Genomic DNA, 19,029 nt, shown 5'->3' with positions numbered 1-19,029 from the left:
CACTTGGTGCGCAGAAGTCCCCGTAAAAATTACCATACGGAATAATGATCAGGTTCAATTATCCGGATCCTCCCATATCATAGTCCTCGTCGTCAGCTTTCACGAGAATCCATGGTGCTGAAAACGCCTCTTGACGCCGTGAAATGAACCGAGCTTCCGGTGCCATTAGCCAACAGGTACGTACGCTACTGTGTCCGATCGCGTGACGATATGGTGGGGAAACTGGGGGAACACGTGTTCCGAGGATGGACGGTGTCTAATGCGTGTCCGAACAATAAAATCTCGAAATACTAACGTGTCTGTAAAAATAAACGACGGAGCACCGACATGTCCACAAAATAAATGACAAAGCACCGACACTGTGAAGAAATTAATTCCAAAGCACTAACATGTCTCTAAAAAATTAGTGCCGAAGTACGAAAATTATCGTAAAAATATCTATAAAAATATAAAATACAACATTGTCCCTATGATCCCAAATATCCAATTGTAACGTTATTGCTAGACTGCGGAATTGCAGGCGAGTTATTTCGGCTCGAGGAGCAGAAGCGGCTCGATTGTCGTTTTCTCTGGCAATATTATCGGCCAGGTGGTTGAAAAATGACAAGAGGTCGCGACCAGGTCGCTCGAAACTGCTTTCACGCGGTTGTTTCGCCACGGAGGCTCCGCTCGCCTCGAGCGCGGGAACGTCGTCCTGCCTCTGCGATTTCTTTGACATAGAAAGGAAAACGCGACTCAATGGGAATTGCAAAGTGCCTGGAAAGAGCAATTCTTCCCTCGCAATCTCATTTGAGAAGCCGATTGTCGCCGGGACCGTGTCACAATCGATTCAATTGCCGATCTGACCGAGAAAAAGTCAACGTAACCTACATGGAACCTGCACGAATGTTATAAACAGTCTTCAACCAGATGAATAAATTGAAACGCAATTTCTCTCTTTTTGGGTACCATTTTTGAAACATTTGGAAACCAAAGTTCCCCTGTTTCTTGGCAGAAGCGAGAATTTCTAGTTTCCCAGTTTAAAGTTTCCTCGATTGTTGACCGACAAACCGAACTGTTAATGTTAAAATTAATAGCCAGATAATTTGAATGGCCAGATTACCGGTCCGCGCCACTCTGCGTTGTTTTCCAACATGGCCGATTCCGCTTCGTCCTCCAGGTGAAACGGTCCCGCGGTAATTTGAGGAGAAACCTAGTATCGCGATGAAAGTGCGTTAATTGGACTCCACGCCTCTTACTTTTATTTTTTTATTTTTCCATCGTTTTTACATTTTAATATTCGTATCACACCGTTTCTGTGGATTCTAGATTCTCTAAAAAAAGAAAATAGAGGTCATACAGAAAGAGATTTAATCTCCTATCGAGGTAGTCGACTAATTGGATCTCGAGATTTTTTAATTTCTTTCACTGTTTAACTTTACAGCTAATTACCCTGTGTAATTAATCTGTGTTAGATATTTTTGTGGAAATTACGTTGAAAGTTCGAATTTGGCTAATGCAATGCGGTTGCAGTGCTGCATGCACGTCCCTCTGTCAGGAATTAATGCAGCCCGTCGACGAAACGTCCGAAGAGTATTCGGAAACCCGATACGTAGAATTTGAGCGGACAATTCCTGGATGATTAATGCACTTCTATCGCGGCGAACATAACGCCCGGCAATGTTAACAACCTTGCGTACGATAAAGCGCGAAATATGCTCGCGTGGGCGGCACAGAACTCGCAACTCCCTCGTACATACGTCAATGCGTAGGTCGATATAATCGATGTCGGTGGAGAGTTCCTTTTAAAAGTCTGCTAAGATACGATCTTGACATGAATCGACAAAATGTCGCGCCCGGAGACGGACGTCGGAGGAGAATGTCCTAACCCTTACAATGCGCATGAAATGACCCTTCCCTATCACCTGCGTTCTCTTCGAAATCTCTCAAAACCGGAAACGAATTTCTTGGTACATGAAAATTTACAAAAATCATCTGTTATGAATGTTAGAACACATAACAAATTTTTTAATGGACATAGGTACCTTATTTACACATTGAACCGTCTCTTTTACCATTCAGGAAACAACTACAGCAAGTTCTTTTATTTATAAATACGAGGTATGTTGCCAATCGATGATGCAGTCGGTTATGTAGACACGTCGATGGCAAACAAACAATTGCGCAAAGAGGCGGAAGGTTACAACCATTGTAATTATAAGTCAATAACATCGTTGGCAATCAAACAATTGTTCATAAAGGCGGAAGATTATGACATTATAATCATAAGTCATTGTGCAAGAAACGATTGAGAAAGACAAACAATACACGTAACAATACTGGCAATAACCAAATTCTTCGTAATGTTACAGATCCTCCACGAGCAAAAACTCTTCAGCAGCCTAACAGATGGATTAATTAAGCTGATCTATAGCGAACGCTTTCAATTTTCCTGGATCAACGATCGACGCTTTACGTAAGACAAAAAACAGTATCATATCGGCGCAAAAACGAGCCATAAATCAGTCTGATTCGCGATCAAGGGAGATTTCCATCGCCGATAGATCCAGCGAACGTGTCTCCCAGACACTTTTTCCGCTTTTCGACAACCGGTAGCACAGATTTCTAAAACAAAAAAAGCAGACTCGCGCCGCCGAGTTCAATGTCCTACGTTTAGTCGAAAGCGTTCGTTGATCGCGGCTTATCGAATTCGCGGGAGAAGTAAAAATCGCGGGCACACCGTTCACCGTGGAACTCGTTCCTCCATGTAACATTTCAGTTTTGCGAGCCGCGCGAGATAGGCAAAACGCGCTGCAACTTTCATACCGTTTTTTCAACACCCTTACGCACTGAACCGGCCGTCGAGTTTCCATCGAGCGTGTAGAAATTTCTGTGCACGCGCTTCGATTGCGCTGGACGCGTTGATTCACGAGTGGACCGAGCGCGGTTATGCTAATCCGCGAAACGGTCTTGCTAGAGAGGATTTTCCATTAATTCTCGAAATTGTGATATTTTTTCTCGACGCGCTGCGCAGAACATTAGCACGAATTGAGAATTGCACATGTCAATTTTTATTTTGCATGAAAATCCGCAGAGATTACAATCACCCGCTTCTTAGAGTGGGAACCGTGTCCTAAGCATACGACAAAAAATTGGTTCGTGGCTCTGGTTTTTTTTTTTTTTATTAAAATTGGAGTATTCATCGGTTCAAAGATTGCGCGATTGAAATAATCGGGCAACGATGCCGGATGCGGTGTGAATTCGTAATTGTAACATTTAATTTTTTCCCGGAGACGTCTCTGCCGTGTGTGGCCTGGCATGATCGTGGTGGAACGGAATTCCTCCGCGATTCACCGATGATGACCGTTTTTCCGCCGGCACCGCATCCACCATTTTCCCCCGGCCTTGCAGCGAGCGATTACCTTTCATTCCGGTCATTGAAACATCTTTTTGCCGATATGATGCATCCTCCAACGGCGGATCGACATCGAATGAAACGGCGACGGACGATCGTTCGAACGCGACGTGCCACTTTTAATTGAAACCGATCATCTTTTCCAAGGCGCGGGGAACAATCGGCCGCGCAACCCTTCGCGAGTTTTACGTCTTTATTGTCCGGTTTACTCGGTTCGTTCTTCAACTTCTCGACAATTTGCGTCCGCTGCAACGTGAAACGAAACGATCCCGTTACCCCGGGGAATGTAATTTCGTTGCGTCCAACAGGGAAACGACTGGGGATGTAATTTCTCAGCTGTTTCCAGCATTCCTTTTCCTCCCGTAATCACCCGTTATGGTTGTTCGGGAATCACGCGGCCGGAAGCTCCCGTAACCCGCGAGTTTTCCTGGAAAATATCAACCTCCCAGGTTATCTGCCAAGAAGATCTTCCCTCTGGACAATTCTAGCGAGTCCGTGTAAATACTTCGAAACATAATCTTGGATACTTCCTTCACGGATAGAAGGACTATTGCCAAAGCGGGCGCTAAATTAGTTTGCACGCGTAATAATAGAATACCGTCCGTGTGAATGTCCATTGACTGGAGCAACGGGAAATCGCAGCTTGCTGCAAACATTTGGCCGCATATTTGCACAACTTCCGCGGTCTACATTTACGAGCTGCCATGATCGCCGCGGAGTTGATTCATTGCGTCGTCGAGCGAAAATGCGAGTGCCCGCAAGGTTTGTTTCAGCGATCGGTCCGATTACACCGCAAACTTCTTCGACCGGTAAATATTTACCGCGAGGAGGAACGCGTTCGACGAACATGAGCGAAACCTTTTGCACTTTTCGATGGAAGTTCGAAGCAGCGCAAGCTGTTTGTGCCGATTGATAAATCGGATCCTCGACGAACGAGGCACCGAGCTCGATCGTTGGCCCACGCGGGCGATCGCTCAGAGGCGAGAATTATATATGAAAATGATTTCGCGCCGGGCGATAAATACGCGACACGATTGTCCCGGGAGGCCACCGTTCAATGGTCCGCGGCCGTTTGAATAAGCTAGGTTTGCGCAACAATGAAAGTGGCAGGGTAAAGGTTTCTCGCGGAAAACGACATTCCGCTCGTTCCTCGAATAAGTCTGGTGCAATGAATCCGTATAGATCGTGACGTTGCTCGAAAGCTGCGAGCGAGCGCGATCAATATTTCCGTCGTTATTCGATTCAGATCGTCCAATCTGCATGCCGGATAGATTAATATCGAACCGATTTACAGACTGCAACCTACTAGACGAGATCCGATATTTAAAGTTATAACTGGTTGTAAGCAAATTATGAAAACACCGAACGACTATGAATGCTATCTCGAAGACGCAGGAAAGAATTCGTAAACTGATATGTCAGCTACAAATTGCCCGGTTTTTTTCTGTAAAATGTGTGAGATTTACGGGCACATTTTGATAGTCAATTTTAGACAGCAGATTATAATTTTAAATTTTGAAGGTGCGGCTAGGATTTTCGCAACTGTACGCGAATGCTGCTCTCCTGGATCGTGGATCGGAACAATGGATTCATCAACTTTACACCCACATTTTAAACGAGCACAATATTGCTGATCTTGACGAGTACAATTAACTCACAGCCGAATTAACATTGAATCAAACGACGGTGGAATGTTCACATGACCATCAGTTAGCAAAATGGCTTGCGCGGAACGGCATTCACTTTGCTCGTAGAGATTAAGATGCACTCGTGATTAGGCTATCTTCGAAACGATTGCAAAAATACTGGAGAGCTCGAGCAAACGTTGCTGCCGGGGCTTTCACCCTGTTATGGCGCGTGCCAAACTCGGAATTCGTTGCAATTCTTTTCGTTTTCATTTTAACGAAAGGAATGACGGATTACAGAGGGTCTCAAACGTTTTTGAAAGCGTCAGCGATTTCGTTCGGCGATGCGAGCAAAAGTGGTTTAAATACGGAGGGATCCGGAGCATTGCGCAAGCCAATTGCAATTCGTGCGAGCATGTATTTATTGTGTCGACAACGACCGGCGGAATTGCATTGGTGCGGTGTAATTGCGCCTCCATTGAAGAAACCGTGACATAACCGGAAGATCGATTCAGGCCACGAATTGTAAAGTCGACGCGTCCTTGCCGCGACAATCCGCCGAGGATCCGCAGTATGCTCATAATTATGCTAACATGTAATGACATTTTCAATGTCGGTTAATCGATATTATGCGATTTTTGGTGAAAATGCGAATATCATATGGTAAACGAGCAGCGCTAGAAGAGACTCGAAACTTAAGATAATGTTGCATATTATTTTCAAAATGAGAAGAAGTGAAAAATTTTATCACGAAAAGAAATAATAAATTATTTTGAAATTTCTATTATTTCTTGTTTCGATCAGCGGTATCGGAAATAACATTGCGAAATAAAATCGCGCAGGTCTGGCCCTCGGGGGCAATCCGGAATGCTCCGGGGGGCAAAGAGCCGCCCAGAATTACCCAGAATTACCCAGAATCGCCTCTAACGCAACCGAAGTCGTTCCGCAACGGATTCCGAGGATTTTCGTCACCCGATCAGAATGCCGATCGTGTCGAATCGATCGAGCTCCCCGGGGCCAACGGCAGTTTCGCAAGGGCAAAGTTCGTGTCGGGATCCCTTCAACTCTGATTACCCGTCGCGCATCGCAATCGCCCGAATCGCGTGTCGAGCAATGACAATGAAGCCCGCGAACCGGCGTCGCGTTGAGCAACTCGGTGCAAAGAAACGAAACACTTAACGTGTTTCCAGATAACGGTTCGAACGGCGCAGCAAAAAAAAAAAATCCCGAGGAGATCCGATCCCGTCGACTCGTCCGCGATCGATTAGGCCCGAGGTGACACGAGCGCGAGAGATCCACGGTCACGCCGAGGATCGCGAATCGGTGGATCGGTCGAGCATTAAACCAACGGCTCCGGAGCGTGACCGCCTCGTAGAACGCTGAAGATCACTGGACCATCGAAAACCAAGGTTCTCAGGATTCAAGGTTTTTCGAGGTGCACGTGTGAACGACGCTCCTTTGTCTCATTGTGGCAGCCTGGTTTTTACCGACGAGGTATCCGCCGGCGAACCGCGATTGTTGGTATCCGGCCGCAGATCTTCCTGGTTCTCGCTTTGTTACCCTTATCTAGACCCCCCATTGATTCATTTACTTCAACCCCTCGTTCCAGTCCTGGAATTTTATGGGCTCGCTGGAACTGCGGAATTTGTTTGCTTTGTCGTGAGCTTGATCGTTGCGATGCTAATGCAGACATCCCAGTTAACTATCGAGTCGAGCATCCCCCTTTCTAGATTGTATCCCTAGATACCGTCCCCTGATGAGTAGCGGACTCGTGTGCGACGAAAATGAATAGATGAAATTATTATTAGCGGATTTTTATGGAACATAAATTCCTTTAAAATGCGAGAGGTGGGAATTAAACAATTGAATTAAAATGTTAGAAATGCGAGAGGTGGGAATTAATTTGGCCAGTAAACAGCGAACCGCATGGGAGTAGTCTCGTTTCCTAAATCGTTGAATAATCGGCGACAGTGGGCCGAAGGTCGGAGAAATAGAAAAAGGAACGGCGGAGGATATTACGAAAGGGAAACGGGTGCAGAGGTCGACGGGATTCCTCTGCCGAATAAGCACGAAAGAGGGGGAGATTTCGTTCGAACGGCCGAGACACGGACGTGTTTTCACGAGCGTAGAACGCCGCGGCATCCTCGCGTCCCTGGGATCTCTGGCGTTCGTCTACGAGCACGTCGGGAGAAGGTGTAATCGTTCACCTGGCTGGAAGAAGGAGACGGTGCAAGTAACATAACTGTACGGATCGTCCAGCGTCGGCAAAAGGGGGAGCCGAGCCGACATTTTTATTCTAATGGGCGCGCGCACCGGCTGTGCTCGCCAAGGTAAACGCGCTCCGGAGGCTCCAGCTCCTAGAAATAACAGAGCGGCGTACGTCATACAGCCTGTGCCTGTTGCCTCCTGCACGATCGAATAATATTCCGCCGATTTTAACCGAACCGGATCACAGTAATCGCTAAAGCAACTCTTTGTTCAGCACTCCCTCCGAGGCCTTCGATTTCACATTTTTGACACGCGCTCTTTTCTCAGCTCCTCCGCTGTTGACTCTTTTAACACGTATCGCTTGCATTTTCTCTTTGTTCGTTCCCTTTCTTATTCCATTTTACAGTCAACCGTAATTTCACCTTTTGCCGATACAGCCAAACCTGTTTTTTGTTTTGCGGTGGATAGGGACCGCATAAAAGAAACCAAACAAAAAAATATTCAGAAACTTCGTAAATAGCTGTAACAAATAATTTTTTGCAACATATTAAAGAAAATTATTTTTATGTGGTGGAGAAGGACCGCATAAAAAAAGTCTCACTTGGAAAATATGTCAAAGATTCACGAAATAGCGAGAAAGTGCTTTCCGAACAAAATAAATAATTGAATTGTACATTGAAACATTTTTAAAAAATTTAATTTCCATTCCTAACAAAAAATTTAATTTCCATTCCTTCCATTTATAACAAAAATTTAATTTAAGTTGTAACCGCAACTTAAAGCAGTGGACATATTAAGAAAATTTAAGGATATCACGTGTTGGTTTCAGCTTCATAAAGTAATTCAAAGACGAAAGAAATTTTTGTTTCGCTCCTGTGTCTTGCAACCGATGCAAACATTTTTTATTTTGCACAAAATTCGCAGTCTACTAATAAGAATGAAAGTGAACACTATCACACGTCGGCCTCATATGGATGAGGTGTGCAATAGCTATGAATGGAATATCGCGTCACACGAGAAATGCGCATGTCACCGATGTAGATATACCGACGCTTGTAATACACTTGAAAAATGACGATCGCGACGAAAAGCGACACTGACAATGACAAACTGAGAACACATTTATTTTACCCACGTGTTCGGGAAACAAAAACCCTCGGTGCGTTATCATATGTATTAGTTACTGTCCGTCAAAAAAGCTGATAAAGGCAAACTTAGATACAGGGTGTCCCAGAAGTGTATATCCTTAAAAAGGGTGATTCCCAACGTTATTCGAAATAACTTTTTCCTTTACGAAAATGTTCTCCGCGGCTCCGTTAAGGAGTTATTCACGAAAAACACGGACCAATCAGAGCGCGGCTACAGCGGACGGATTCCGGCTCGGCCAATGCCAACGCCACGCTCATCGGGCCCCGTCGAGGGGTGGGAATCCGTCCGCAGTACCGGCGCCCTGATTGGTCCGTGTTTTTCGTTAATAACTCCTCAACGAAGCCGCGGAGAACATTTTGGTAAAGGAAAAAGTTACTTCAAATGACTTCAGGAATCAGTTCATTTAAAGAAGTAAAACATTTTCGGGAAACTCTGTAGAGGTTCCAATTAGCGATGTTCGACTTTAGGAACCAGGCCAGGCATTGTTGTTTGGGTGATTAGGTGATCAAGGTGGGTCCGGACAGGTTCGAACAGCTCGTACAACTCTCCATCGAATCGGACAGGAAAGTTCTCGGTGCAGGATCGATCCGGCGGTTTTTCCTCGGGATCCCAAATAAAGGAGGCGCAGGAAAGCGGCGCGCAACGAAATCCCGGTACTTTTTAAGAGAAAAGTCTCCGGTTGTCTCGATCCGGCGACCGATTCCCGTAAAGGAGAGCGAGCGCGTGCACGATTGCGCGTGCACCGCACCGGGCTGCGCTAAACGCGAGACTTGTCGAGTCAACGCGCTGAAAATGGGCGCGGCTCGGAATGTCGATCGTTCCTGCGGATTGTGGATGACGGAGGCTAGACCGAGGCGAGCCCATGGCCGAACTGAAAAGATTCGCGGCTAAATTCCACAGCTGACGATCCTCGTGCACAATGACACGGAAAGAGCCCCGCATTTTTCCCCACGATCAGCCCCCTAAACGTCCAGGAAATTCTCTCGCCTGCCCAACAACGTTTTCACCCTTCCACAACCAACAGATTTCTTCGTACACAGAAAAAGAAAGCAGTCGTACCATAATTCTTCACTTGAATAGTCCCAGAAGAATCGTTGATACGAAGATGTGTGAACGAAGGAATTTATTTAACAATGTCTCGGAAAAAGCATTACCTTCGATCTTTGTTGTACTGGTAGTAAATTCTTCCCGACAGAGTGGTATGCGCTTAAAAATAGAGATCAAGATGAAATCTTCACTTGTAGCAACGAGTCATTGTGAAATCTCGCTCGAAGAGATACCGTCTCAAAAGAAGTCCACGAAAGTAAAGACTTATGTGCTCGAAAGTATCTCGAAACTAACGTCTCTGTAATACCATACTTTCTACCGTAGGATCACGGCGCGCAATTCATTCCCTGTCCCTGTGGTGCATATTTCAACGGGAAGGAAAACAACCCCCGTGTCGCTCATCCCATAGATTTAACTTGTAAAAGTACCATTCGACGTCCGCTGACATTTCTCGTGGCTCAAATCGCTGTAGCTGATCACGGGTCTGATACCATTTTTTTCTCTCGTCGAAAGGATGCTAATCTGTGGAAATCTCGGATCAGTTGTTCCTATGTGCCGTCAGAGAAACAGGAGAAACATTTGTGCGAACTCATAGGATAAGGGACCCAGTTACTGTGGGGGTACCAATTAGAGCCTATGTGAATTACACTTATTTTTACGTATACTGAATATTAGAAACGAGATATCAAATTTTTTCATTAAAATCAGTTAATACATATATCTCTCTTTTTTAATATTCATTATGCTTTAAAGATAAGTAGTAACAGTAATTGGGTCCCCCACCCTAGTCTCTGTTGACATCAAGTTTTTCTTGTACCTATTCTACAGAGTGGCCCACAAATTAGAGAACTTTAAAATTGCCCTTTTATTTCTTAAAAATTCGCATTTATTCTTTCATAAATAAATTCGAATCTTGACTGATCTAGTGATTTGTGGGCTACCCTGTACAAGCGCACAAGTACCATAAGAATTCACAGTCTGCTACCAAATAAAAGACCGATAATCGTGTTGCTTTTATAAAGAAACGCAAAAATGTGCAAAATGGACAAGAAAATTGTTTCGCAGATGCAACAGCGTTTCGAAGTGGGACTTTTCGTTGAAAACGTAGAGGCTCCGGAGCTAAAACGAGCTGCCATGAAAATTTCACGGGAATCGAGAGTGAGAAGCTCCCATAACGCTCGGTATTGCCACGGAAGAACGGTATCATCCGCCGTAAAGGTGGTACGGCTTCCGCGTGGAATATTTCACGAAAGATTCGTGAGAACCATCCTCCTTCGAACAGGCTCGCAAGGCCCTCGAGGATGAACTTGACCTTCGACCCGAACGTTCACCTGTGACAAGGACGACGGAAGCCGAGGAGATTCCACTTCCGGTCTGGCTCGTTTAATAAGAACGCAGCAATTTTCTAGACACTCGGAATTAACGGCCTCCCCCTCTCGCACCGGCACCCTTTTTCAACATTCTTCCGTTTCGCCGATGAACTTCATTAATTAACTCCTTCGATCTGTCTCTTCCCTCCATTTCTTTCAAATCAATTTAAATTCCACATCAATCCAGTAAATAATTTTAATGTAACGAAGTTTGAATATTCGAGAGCAAATCGGAAAAGCTGAAAAACTAAAGAAACCAGTAGGCAACAAGTAGCTACGGGACGAACGAACTTTCCAACGCGTTTACCGTAATTCGTCCGTGTAACGTGTTATTAATCGAATCGTGTGCCACGGTGTTCGTTTACCGTTGATAAACCGAGGAAATTTTGTCTCGGCTCCAGGCGAGACACTTTCTTCAGCCTGTAAATCCTCGTGCTACGGAAAGTGGAAATCGAAACGAGGAAATAGCGCGACGTCCTTTCGATCTTCGATTTTCCAACGCCTCGCAAAAGGATTATCGGGAAAAATCTCGGATCGGTTTCCCAACGTTCACGAACGATAAACAGATTTTATGAGCTAATTCGCTAAAATATCCTGCATGCACGCACGGTGCTAGGTGTATCCGAGATGACACAATCATCGACACATGGAAACCAGTTTTTCCACGACGAAAATAAACTCGCGCCGAAGCGCTTAAACTTTCGGTGCTCTACGCGAGCCTGATTTCACATTCAAAAATTCACCTGCTCGGAAATCGGTCACGCCAGGGCCATATACTAACCTTTCGAGTCGCGACATGTCCGAGAAAATACGGTACAAGCGTTGACTTGATTTTAAAGCATTATTTTTAGCATTCATTTAAAAAGAAAACAAACAGGTTTTAATTGAGACTGTTTCAAGTCCATTTAGCAATGAGAATCCACTTTATACGTCTACAGGTTACAAAACCTTTAAAGTACATAACACATTTAGTATGGATATGATTGCAAATTATGCATCAAAAAAATTCTACTCGAATTCCTGGAGTTGCAAACAAATAATTTAATTGCTCAGACAACAGGAGACGCGTATTTTTCTCTTTTCCCAGTATTACGGACTCGAATGGACTCTTTTTAAAAAATCCTCCACCACAAATGGTTGAACACTCTCCTGCAAGGCAACACGCCGATGTTCCGAACGGCCACGTCCAAGCCGAAAACCAGTTAATCAGTTTTCTTCGGATCTCGCGAAAATACTGGATCGTGTGATCGAGTGACGTCGCAGATCGAAGGCCCTGACGAAAGGCAAGAAAATCACGAGGGGAACACGTTGTCCATCAAATAACGGGGTTAGAGTCGGATCTCTCGTCGGGCCCAACGTGGCAGACTCGGGCCTTAGGCGAGCTCGGGGGAGGGGAGAGCGTGCGGTGGGACGTTCTCGAATTAAAAAATGCATTTCCAACAAGTGGACCTTACGAACCTGGATTTGGGCGCGCTTGACCTCGGTGTAGAGCCAGTTGTCGGTGGAAAAGGCGATCGCGAGGAGGCCGCTGGCAATGATACCGGTTATGGTCGCGAGGGACAGCGTCACCGCGGAACAGGGCATCTTGGTATCCTCTTCTTCGTCTTCTTCTTCTTCTTCTCAAACCAACCAACGTTCTCTTCTCTCTTCTAATCTACCAATTTTATCGACGGCACACCACGCTCCGTTAAGTTCACCTAACACGGTACCACTGTGACGATACTGAAGAGCAGCTACGATGAACAGAGGTCGTCGTCGTCCTCGAGGTTGTCGAGCATCCGCGATCCGAATGAAAAGGGACGAGAGAGAGAGAGAAAGAAAGAGAGAGAGAGAGAGAGAGAGAGAGAGAGAGAGGGGTATCCGCACGAAACAGGTCACGAACCGTACACGAATCGGTCCAGCCTCGCGAAATATCCTTCCTTCGGGTCGGATCGAACGCGCGTTCTCGATCAGCGTGGATCACAGGATCGTGGGTTGGCGAACACCGCGCGAGATCCGTCGTTCGATGGAAGAAGAAGAGAAGACAAGGCAGCAGCAGGTACTGGCTTGCTCGACGATGGGGACGTCCTTCAGGGTGCACGATACTCCGCGATACGCATTACTACCATTCTCTCCTACGACAACGACACTAACGGCCCGACTCACCTCGGAGAAAAGCCGAGAGTCGACCAAGGAGAGAGAACCGGACCCAAGGTGGGGATGCACGTAGCCCCGGGCAGGTATATTACCTGTGTTTTACCCGCAGCGGTGCTCAACGAACGTGCTCCGACGGCGAACCGACTGCCACCGATCGAGAACCGAGAACGCTGCGAACGCGTTTCAGCAACACGCTCGTGCACATTCGCGCACAGCCTAACTCGCCGATTGGCTGCCCCCACGGGATAATGGAATCGCACGGTGGGTGGGTGGCTCCCTGGGAACCGATTTTTCCTTCGGGAACGCGTGTCCCGCATTCCCCGCAACCGCGATATCCAGCGAAACCTGCAGTCCGTCGATGCGCCGGGGAGACTTCGACGCATGCATGTGCGCGAATTCCTCGATGCGTGCGATTCTGTGCCGCGAGCATGAAGCAGTATTTCGAACCAGGCCTCAGCATCATCGGAATAAATTCTTTCGAAAATGATCGTTACGATAATGCATTATTCGGCTACGTGCCATTTCGAATAATCTGAAGAGTCAAATAATTTCCTCTTTTAAATTATTTCATTATTTGAACTTCAAATGAAATAATTCGATCCACTTAAACGCATAGAAAAATTCACGAGTTCCTATTTTGTACTAGATACAAATTTTCAAGATGATACGGTAGAGGTGATTAGCAGAATACAGTATGCTTCTGAAGGTTTTCAAATTACAAGACAGTAGTTTGAACACCTGAAACACTCGCAAGCAGTCGATGTTTGCGCCGGGCAACATTAATAAATATTCCAGATACAAATGAGGAATATGGCAGCACAATGGTGGCACGGCAGTGCCAGGGGATGCAGGGGAAATGAGAACAGCGTTGTGCTCGTCTGTCTACCTGCTACCATAAAGCATTCCTTCCTTGTTCCTTTACCAAACGGTCCCACCACCGAGATAAAGTCGGTGCAATAGTCGACACCGGGGAAAAGCGAGGAATTCCTTGCATTCTGCGCGGCTCCCCGTTCGTTTCGCAGATCCTCGGCAGCCTTGGATACCGCGAGATCCACCTTTTTTGCCGTGTTTGATTAATTTTGATCCGCGGGTAATCCTCTCCCCCCTCTCTCGCCTTGTCTCTCTTTCTCTTTCCCTTGAATACCTGTCGACGATAGATCACCGGCGAGAACCACCTGCGTACCTGCGGGTTCGTGAAATCGCGGACATGCAGGTACCGGGAATTTTTGCGCGGCTAATGCCACTTCGACCTTAATTGCCCGCCGGAATTTTACCAGGCTGCTTGGATGATTGTTGCATCGAACAATCAGTGCGTACAATGCATTATGATGTTCGGAGACCGGCCGTTTGCAATGATTAAACCGCGGAGCGAGATTACGGCAACAGAACACGCGTGATCCAAGAAAATCGGAATTTTTCAGCTTGTCCGATTCCCTTCGCACTCGAATGGCGACCATCGGACGTCATTAAATGTTACAATAGCATAATTCGAAAACAATTTTGACACTATTCGATTTATTTGTATTTCACAAATTCCTAAAAATTCAACAATGCACGTATAAACTCGTTTTCGCTGTGTTCTCGTTTAACAAATATTCTGATCGGCTGAAAAATAAAATTTCGGCATTCTAAGGTCAAAATAGCCTCGACTGGCAAACGGTTGAAATCAAAGAGACGCTGTGTTACAGCACAGTTTGAAGAGAAATAAATGTTTTATGGTATTTAGAAACGGAAGAGTCGTAAAATACTTGGGTAATCTCGTTTTCCTTGTAAACAAACTGGGCAATTGTTTATGTACCGTTACGCATTCTTTTTGTAACAATTCTGTAACCGGAATATTAATTAATAAGATCGTAGCTCTATGATGATGCTAAATAAACGAAGTAGGGTCTTTATAGTTCTTTAACATGCACGGCTTAATAACGTATAAATTATTATATCGTAGCGGGGTTCCGTTATTTCCGTTTGTTTTGAACTCGTTTCTCAATAGGATCGTGAATAGGTGGCCGGTTGGAGCTTCTTATAAGAACGTACTCTATATTCCATTGATGTTTCTAATAAAAAATAAAATAAACCTTTTAACCAGGATGGACAAATTAACAAATTTCGGTTTCAATGTACACTTTTTGGGCTGTATTGAACGGATTTTCGGTTTAGATTCAGTATGTTCTTAATAAAAAACATTGTTGCATGTATTCAGACTTTTATGTACAAATAAAACTTTTTAATTTACTAACCCTAATTCGGATTATTACCTCTCAAAGTATCATCGGTTTGAAAAAGATGTTTATATCGAAGATAAGAGTAGATATTTTTCACAGAAAAATTTTTCTATGTTATTAGTTTAAGACGTAAGATGGACAATTTTTTTCAGATGTATTATCAAATGATTTGATAAAAATACGTGATTTTATGTAGAGAATGGAACTTGACCGCCCTTTCGCATAAATTAGTAATATGAAATAGTACTTTGAGAGATATTGGTCCATTTGTGCTGAAGCACAGACACATTGTGATTTGCAGTTGAGTAGAAATAGGTTCATATGTACATAAACTTTTTGACCAATGTACAAAATCATTCGTTAAGTACTAACACTTATTTGAATACAAAATCACATTAATTAGTTGCTAAATTTTAAAACAGAGGGGTCGTACGGTGTGCCTTCAAAGGGAGAACCTTTTGCGTTCCATGCCTTTTTCAAAATCTTCTCCATTCTCTATAAATAAACAATTTACGGTTACGTATCACTAGTCGGGCCTTCTATTTCGTATAAAATGAAAAGAAAAAGACTACACTCACAATTTCCTCAGATGTTGGTTTGCCAAGAAGCTTCTGCTGATGATTCCACATTAGCTCTTGAACTTTCATTTGCTCCTCTAATCCCATGTCATCAAGATGTCTCGAACAGTCAATTTTACTTAAATCAATTTTTGGCTCGCCGACAAGCAATGCGTCCCACCATCTTTCAGAGGCTTTCTCCAAGTGAATCTAAAGTAAAAAAGATATCTTTTATTTATGTAAAAAAATTTAAGGGATTGCAACAATAAGAAGGCAGTTTAATTAATTGGTGTTTCAACGTACGCTGATATGTTTTCCAGGTACCACCGACCACACAGATTCATTTTTTTTAATCTTATGACAAAGTTCTCCACTAAAAATTATGGGCCATGTTGAATCGTTATCTTGAAGTGTTGACATTTTTGCCTCTACTTCGATATGCATTGAATCTATATTGACTCTAAGATCCTTTGCAGTATTTATATGACAAGGCAGTTTAATTAGAACGTCTAGGTCATTAATGGACTGTGACCATGTATAATCATCCCTTACTGCTCCATTATAACTATCAGAAACTTTATCCTTGCCTTCTGAATGAATCTGTTTGTCTACTATTTGTGGTTCTATACTAGTTTCTACTTCAACTTCTTGTACAACTTGAGGATCGGTTTCTTCTGCAACCACCATCGCATGGTCTTCGGTTCTCTCGATGGTCTGTACATTCGAATTATGATTTTCCTGTGAGTCTCTACTCGGATGCTGAAACTTAGGCATGTTCTTCCATTTCCTAAAACTGTTTAACACCACCCTCTCCGCTTCTCCAGGTGGAAGAGCCGATTTCTTATCTGGTCCATACTCATCGTAGAAATCTGTACTGCGATTGAATCAAAGATCACTTTTTCTACCAGTGACATATTTTACGTTAAAAATATAAAATAAATTGATAGATCTAGCTACAGTATGATCACTTACTTTCGATGAAGAAATCCAAAAATTGTGTCGAAGAAATTGGCCTTTTCTTTCAAAAAAATTTTTAAAAGTGTTTGATCGTAGTCTAGGTTCATTGCGGACGCGTATTCTTATCGAATGTTCCTGAAACAATGCAATCTTCCAATAAAATTTAACAATTAGCGTTTCATAAAATATTTTCATAGATCATTTGCTAGATATTTTTTTTAACCTACTTTTCTGTTATGTGTTTTCAATTTACAGTAACGACTTCATAACTGCAAGATTTTCTTGACTGTTATCAATTTCTTATCCCACACAGTTTACCGATTGGCGGACTATTTCACAGCAGCGAGTCGACGACCAATTACAGTGCAGGGAAACAAATTTTTGATTCTATAAACTATAACCTGTATCGCCCTCTAGAGTTGATGCATTGTTTACATTGTTTTGACGTTTCTAAAAGTCAACGGCAGGAAGTAAATAAATATCTGTTGGGATAAAATAATAAGGACTCGAGTGTATTCAGAATTATACAATAAAACAGCTTCAGCATTGTAAAAACTGGTATTGAACAATAATATTGCAATTTGCAACCTAGACAGTTGTCTAAATTATTATTGACACGTCCGTTCGCATTAATTTGCCTTTCCATGACTACTATGCCCAATTTTACTCCAGAAATAGCGAAAGGTATTTAATATTTCAAGCAGAACACTCATAGTGAAATTTACATGAATTTGTGTAAGAATCTTACTCGATGATTTTGCTTTAGCTGTTCTGACAGACGTTCTAACAGCGCTGAGCACTCCAGAGAATATTCAGAAACTGACAGAAGCAAAGGAAAATTCAGGAAATGAAATGCTCAAAATGATGCAATTCGTATTTCCCATTGTTGTTCAAATTCAAATGGACGTTATTAAGAACTACGGATTTGCAGAAGGACGGGAAGGTGAATTCTATACAGTCTTAAGTCAAAAATTCATTTCCTTACAAATAATTTATTAGTCTTTCATACATTACAGGTACGGTTCAGTTTGCACAATTACTCAGAGCTTTAGAAAGGGAAGACCCTGAAATAGCACAATTACATAGTCAAGTTCGCTCGTATTTCCTTCCTCCAGTTACTATAAGTTCTTCGACCGAGGCATCTCTTTAAAATAAAATATGTTGCACATAAGAGTGATCTGCATTGTTTGTAATTTCTTTACTTCATGACACGAGCCATGACAAATAGAACAAATTGACTACCTCTGTTGGATATGGGAACACAGAATTATGTACAGAAAAGAAGTCACACAATTACAAAGGTTCGATACAATAAAACGAGAAATCATTCTGTCGGCTCATTCTTCAGGATCGTGTAGCGCTTCTGTAACTTCAGATCCAACATGAGTATTCAAGTGTACTGTTTTCATGTGATTCACGCCATACAAATAATAATTATTACTTCCCCTTATGAATACTTTTGAACTCGAGAATCATAATTTGCATCCAGTATAGAGGAAAGATATATACAAGGAAACTTCAAATTAAATATTTAATCAGAAAAATTAAAAATTTTTACATTTATTTGTATAATAATAATAATAATATAATCTACTAAAATATATAATATTCATTCTTAAATGTTCTTTGAATTTGCTCTGCACTTACACCAACACTAAAAACTAAACAGTGTTCCATTGTTCGCGCAAAAATGAAGCTCGTGCATCACATCATGTACGTACAGAAGAATACCAATCTATGGCTTTGTACAAAAAGTAAAAAGAAAAAAGAAAGAAGCAAGTGGCTTGATCATTTAGTAAACGAAAATAAAAGATTTAGTATTTGATCGACGTGTCGAATTTCAGATGCGAAAGATATGTTCGCTTAAATACAAGATTTTTTCTACAAAAGCGGTGAACGCAGTCTATTAAATCAGTGTAATACAACTTCGAGTGGTATACAGTGACTTACATTCCTATCACATAATAACTTCATATTTTCGCGAACATCCGGATAAATACATATTAAATATACAGTTTCAATCATAGAAGCAAGTATGTTGAAAATGCATAATGCAACAGAAATCATTAATTTAACGAAGAATAATACAATGGAATTATTTAAGCAATATTTCACTTATAACAGAATTTGAATCGCGCGTGTAATTGATCGCGTACGATTCAATTAGAAGCAGGCAAACACAGTTCCCCCATTTGCCAATGTTGTATTCTTGTATAAAAATTGTAAAATGCGTTAATTGCTTCAAAAAAGGAAATGCTGAGTCGGTATTCACGTTACCTGCAAAGTATTCCTTTAACACATCCAGGACAGAACTCGGACCAAGATAAAGAAAATTTTAAGAATCGGCGTTGATCGATGTCGCGG

At 43.0% G+C, this 19,029-nt stretch overlaps 3 protein-coding genes across 6 annotated transcripts in view; 1 reads left to right on the top strand and 2 right to left on the bottom strand.

The window, feature by feature from the left end:
- LOC143357391 (uncharacterized) overlaps positions 1-12,969 on the bottom strand; it is a 35,444-nt gene extending 22,475 nt beyond the window's left edge. Inside the window, exon 1 of one of the 2 annotated variants that reach the window (XM_076793853.1) lies at positions 12,252-12,969. In XM_076793853.1, the coding sequence (XP_076649968.1) occupies positions 12,252-12,377 (126 nt within the window). In that variant the 5' untranslated portion in view covers positions 12,378-12,969. The remainder of the gene's footprint in view (positions 1-12,251) is intronic. The other variant, XM_076793852.1, reaches the window with a different exon arrangement.
- Positions 12,970-14,798: 1,829 nt separating this feature from the next.
- LOC143357255 (nudC domain-containing protein 3) lies at positions 14,799-17,033 on the bottom strand. Of its 3 annotated transcripts, none has more exons than XM_076793608.1 (5): positions 16,893-16,988; positions 16,681-16,815; positions 16,012-16,582; positions 15,730-15,918; positions 14,799-15,646 (listed from the first exon to the last, which is right to left on the bottom strand). In XM_076793608.1, the coding sequence occupies exons 2-5, from the start codon at positions 16,770-16,772 to the stop codon at positions 15,551-15,553; spliced, it is 948 nt and encodes a 315-aa protein (XP_076649723.1). In that variant the 5' UTR covers positions 16,773-16,815; positions 16,893-16,988; the 3' UTR covers positions 14,799-15,550. The 3 variants fall into 3 exon arrangements, with proteins under 3 accessions (XP_076649723.1, XP_076649724.1, XP_076649722.1); XM_076793609.1 differs by having other exon boundaries at positions 16,681-16,800; positions 16,889-16,943; XM_076793607.1 differs by having other exon boundaries at positions 14,803-15,646; positions 16,681-16,800; positions 16,893-17,033.
- Positions 17,034-17,093: 60 nt separating this feature from the next.
- On the top strand, positions 17,094-18,952 carry LOC143357256 (protein C10). Its single transcript, XM_076793610.1, has 3 exons — positions 17,094-17,349; positions 17,432-17,608; positions 17,682-18,952. Exons 1-3 carry the CDS (start codon positions 17,310-17,312, stop codon positions 17,813-17,815), a joined length of 351 nt encoding a protein of 116 aa, XP_076649725.1. The 5' UTR covers positions 17,094-17,309; the 3' UTR covers positions 17,816-18,952.
- Positions 18,953-19,029: the final 77 nt, after the last annotated feature.

Source organism: Halictus rubicundus, chromosome 9, assembly GCF_050948215.1.
Source record: "Halictus rubicundus isolate RS-2024b chromosome 9, iyHalRubi1_principal, whole genome shotgun sequence".
NCBI classification, from domain to species: Eukaryota; Metazoa; Arthropoda; class Insecta; order Hymenoptera; family Halictidae; genus Halictus; species Halictus rubicundus.
The sequence above is the reverse complement of the archived record's forward strand: the minus strand, read 5'-3'. Positions and strand labels throughout refer to the sequence as shown.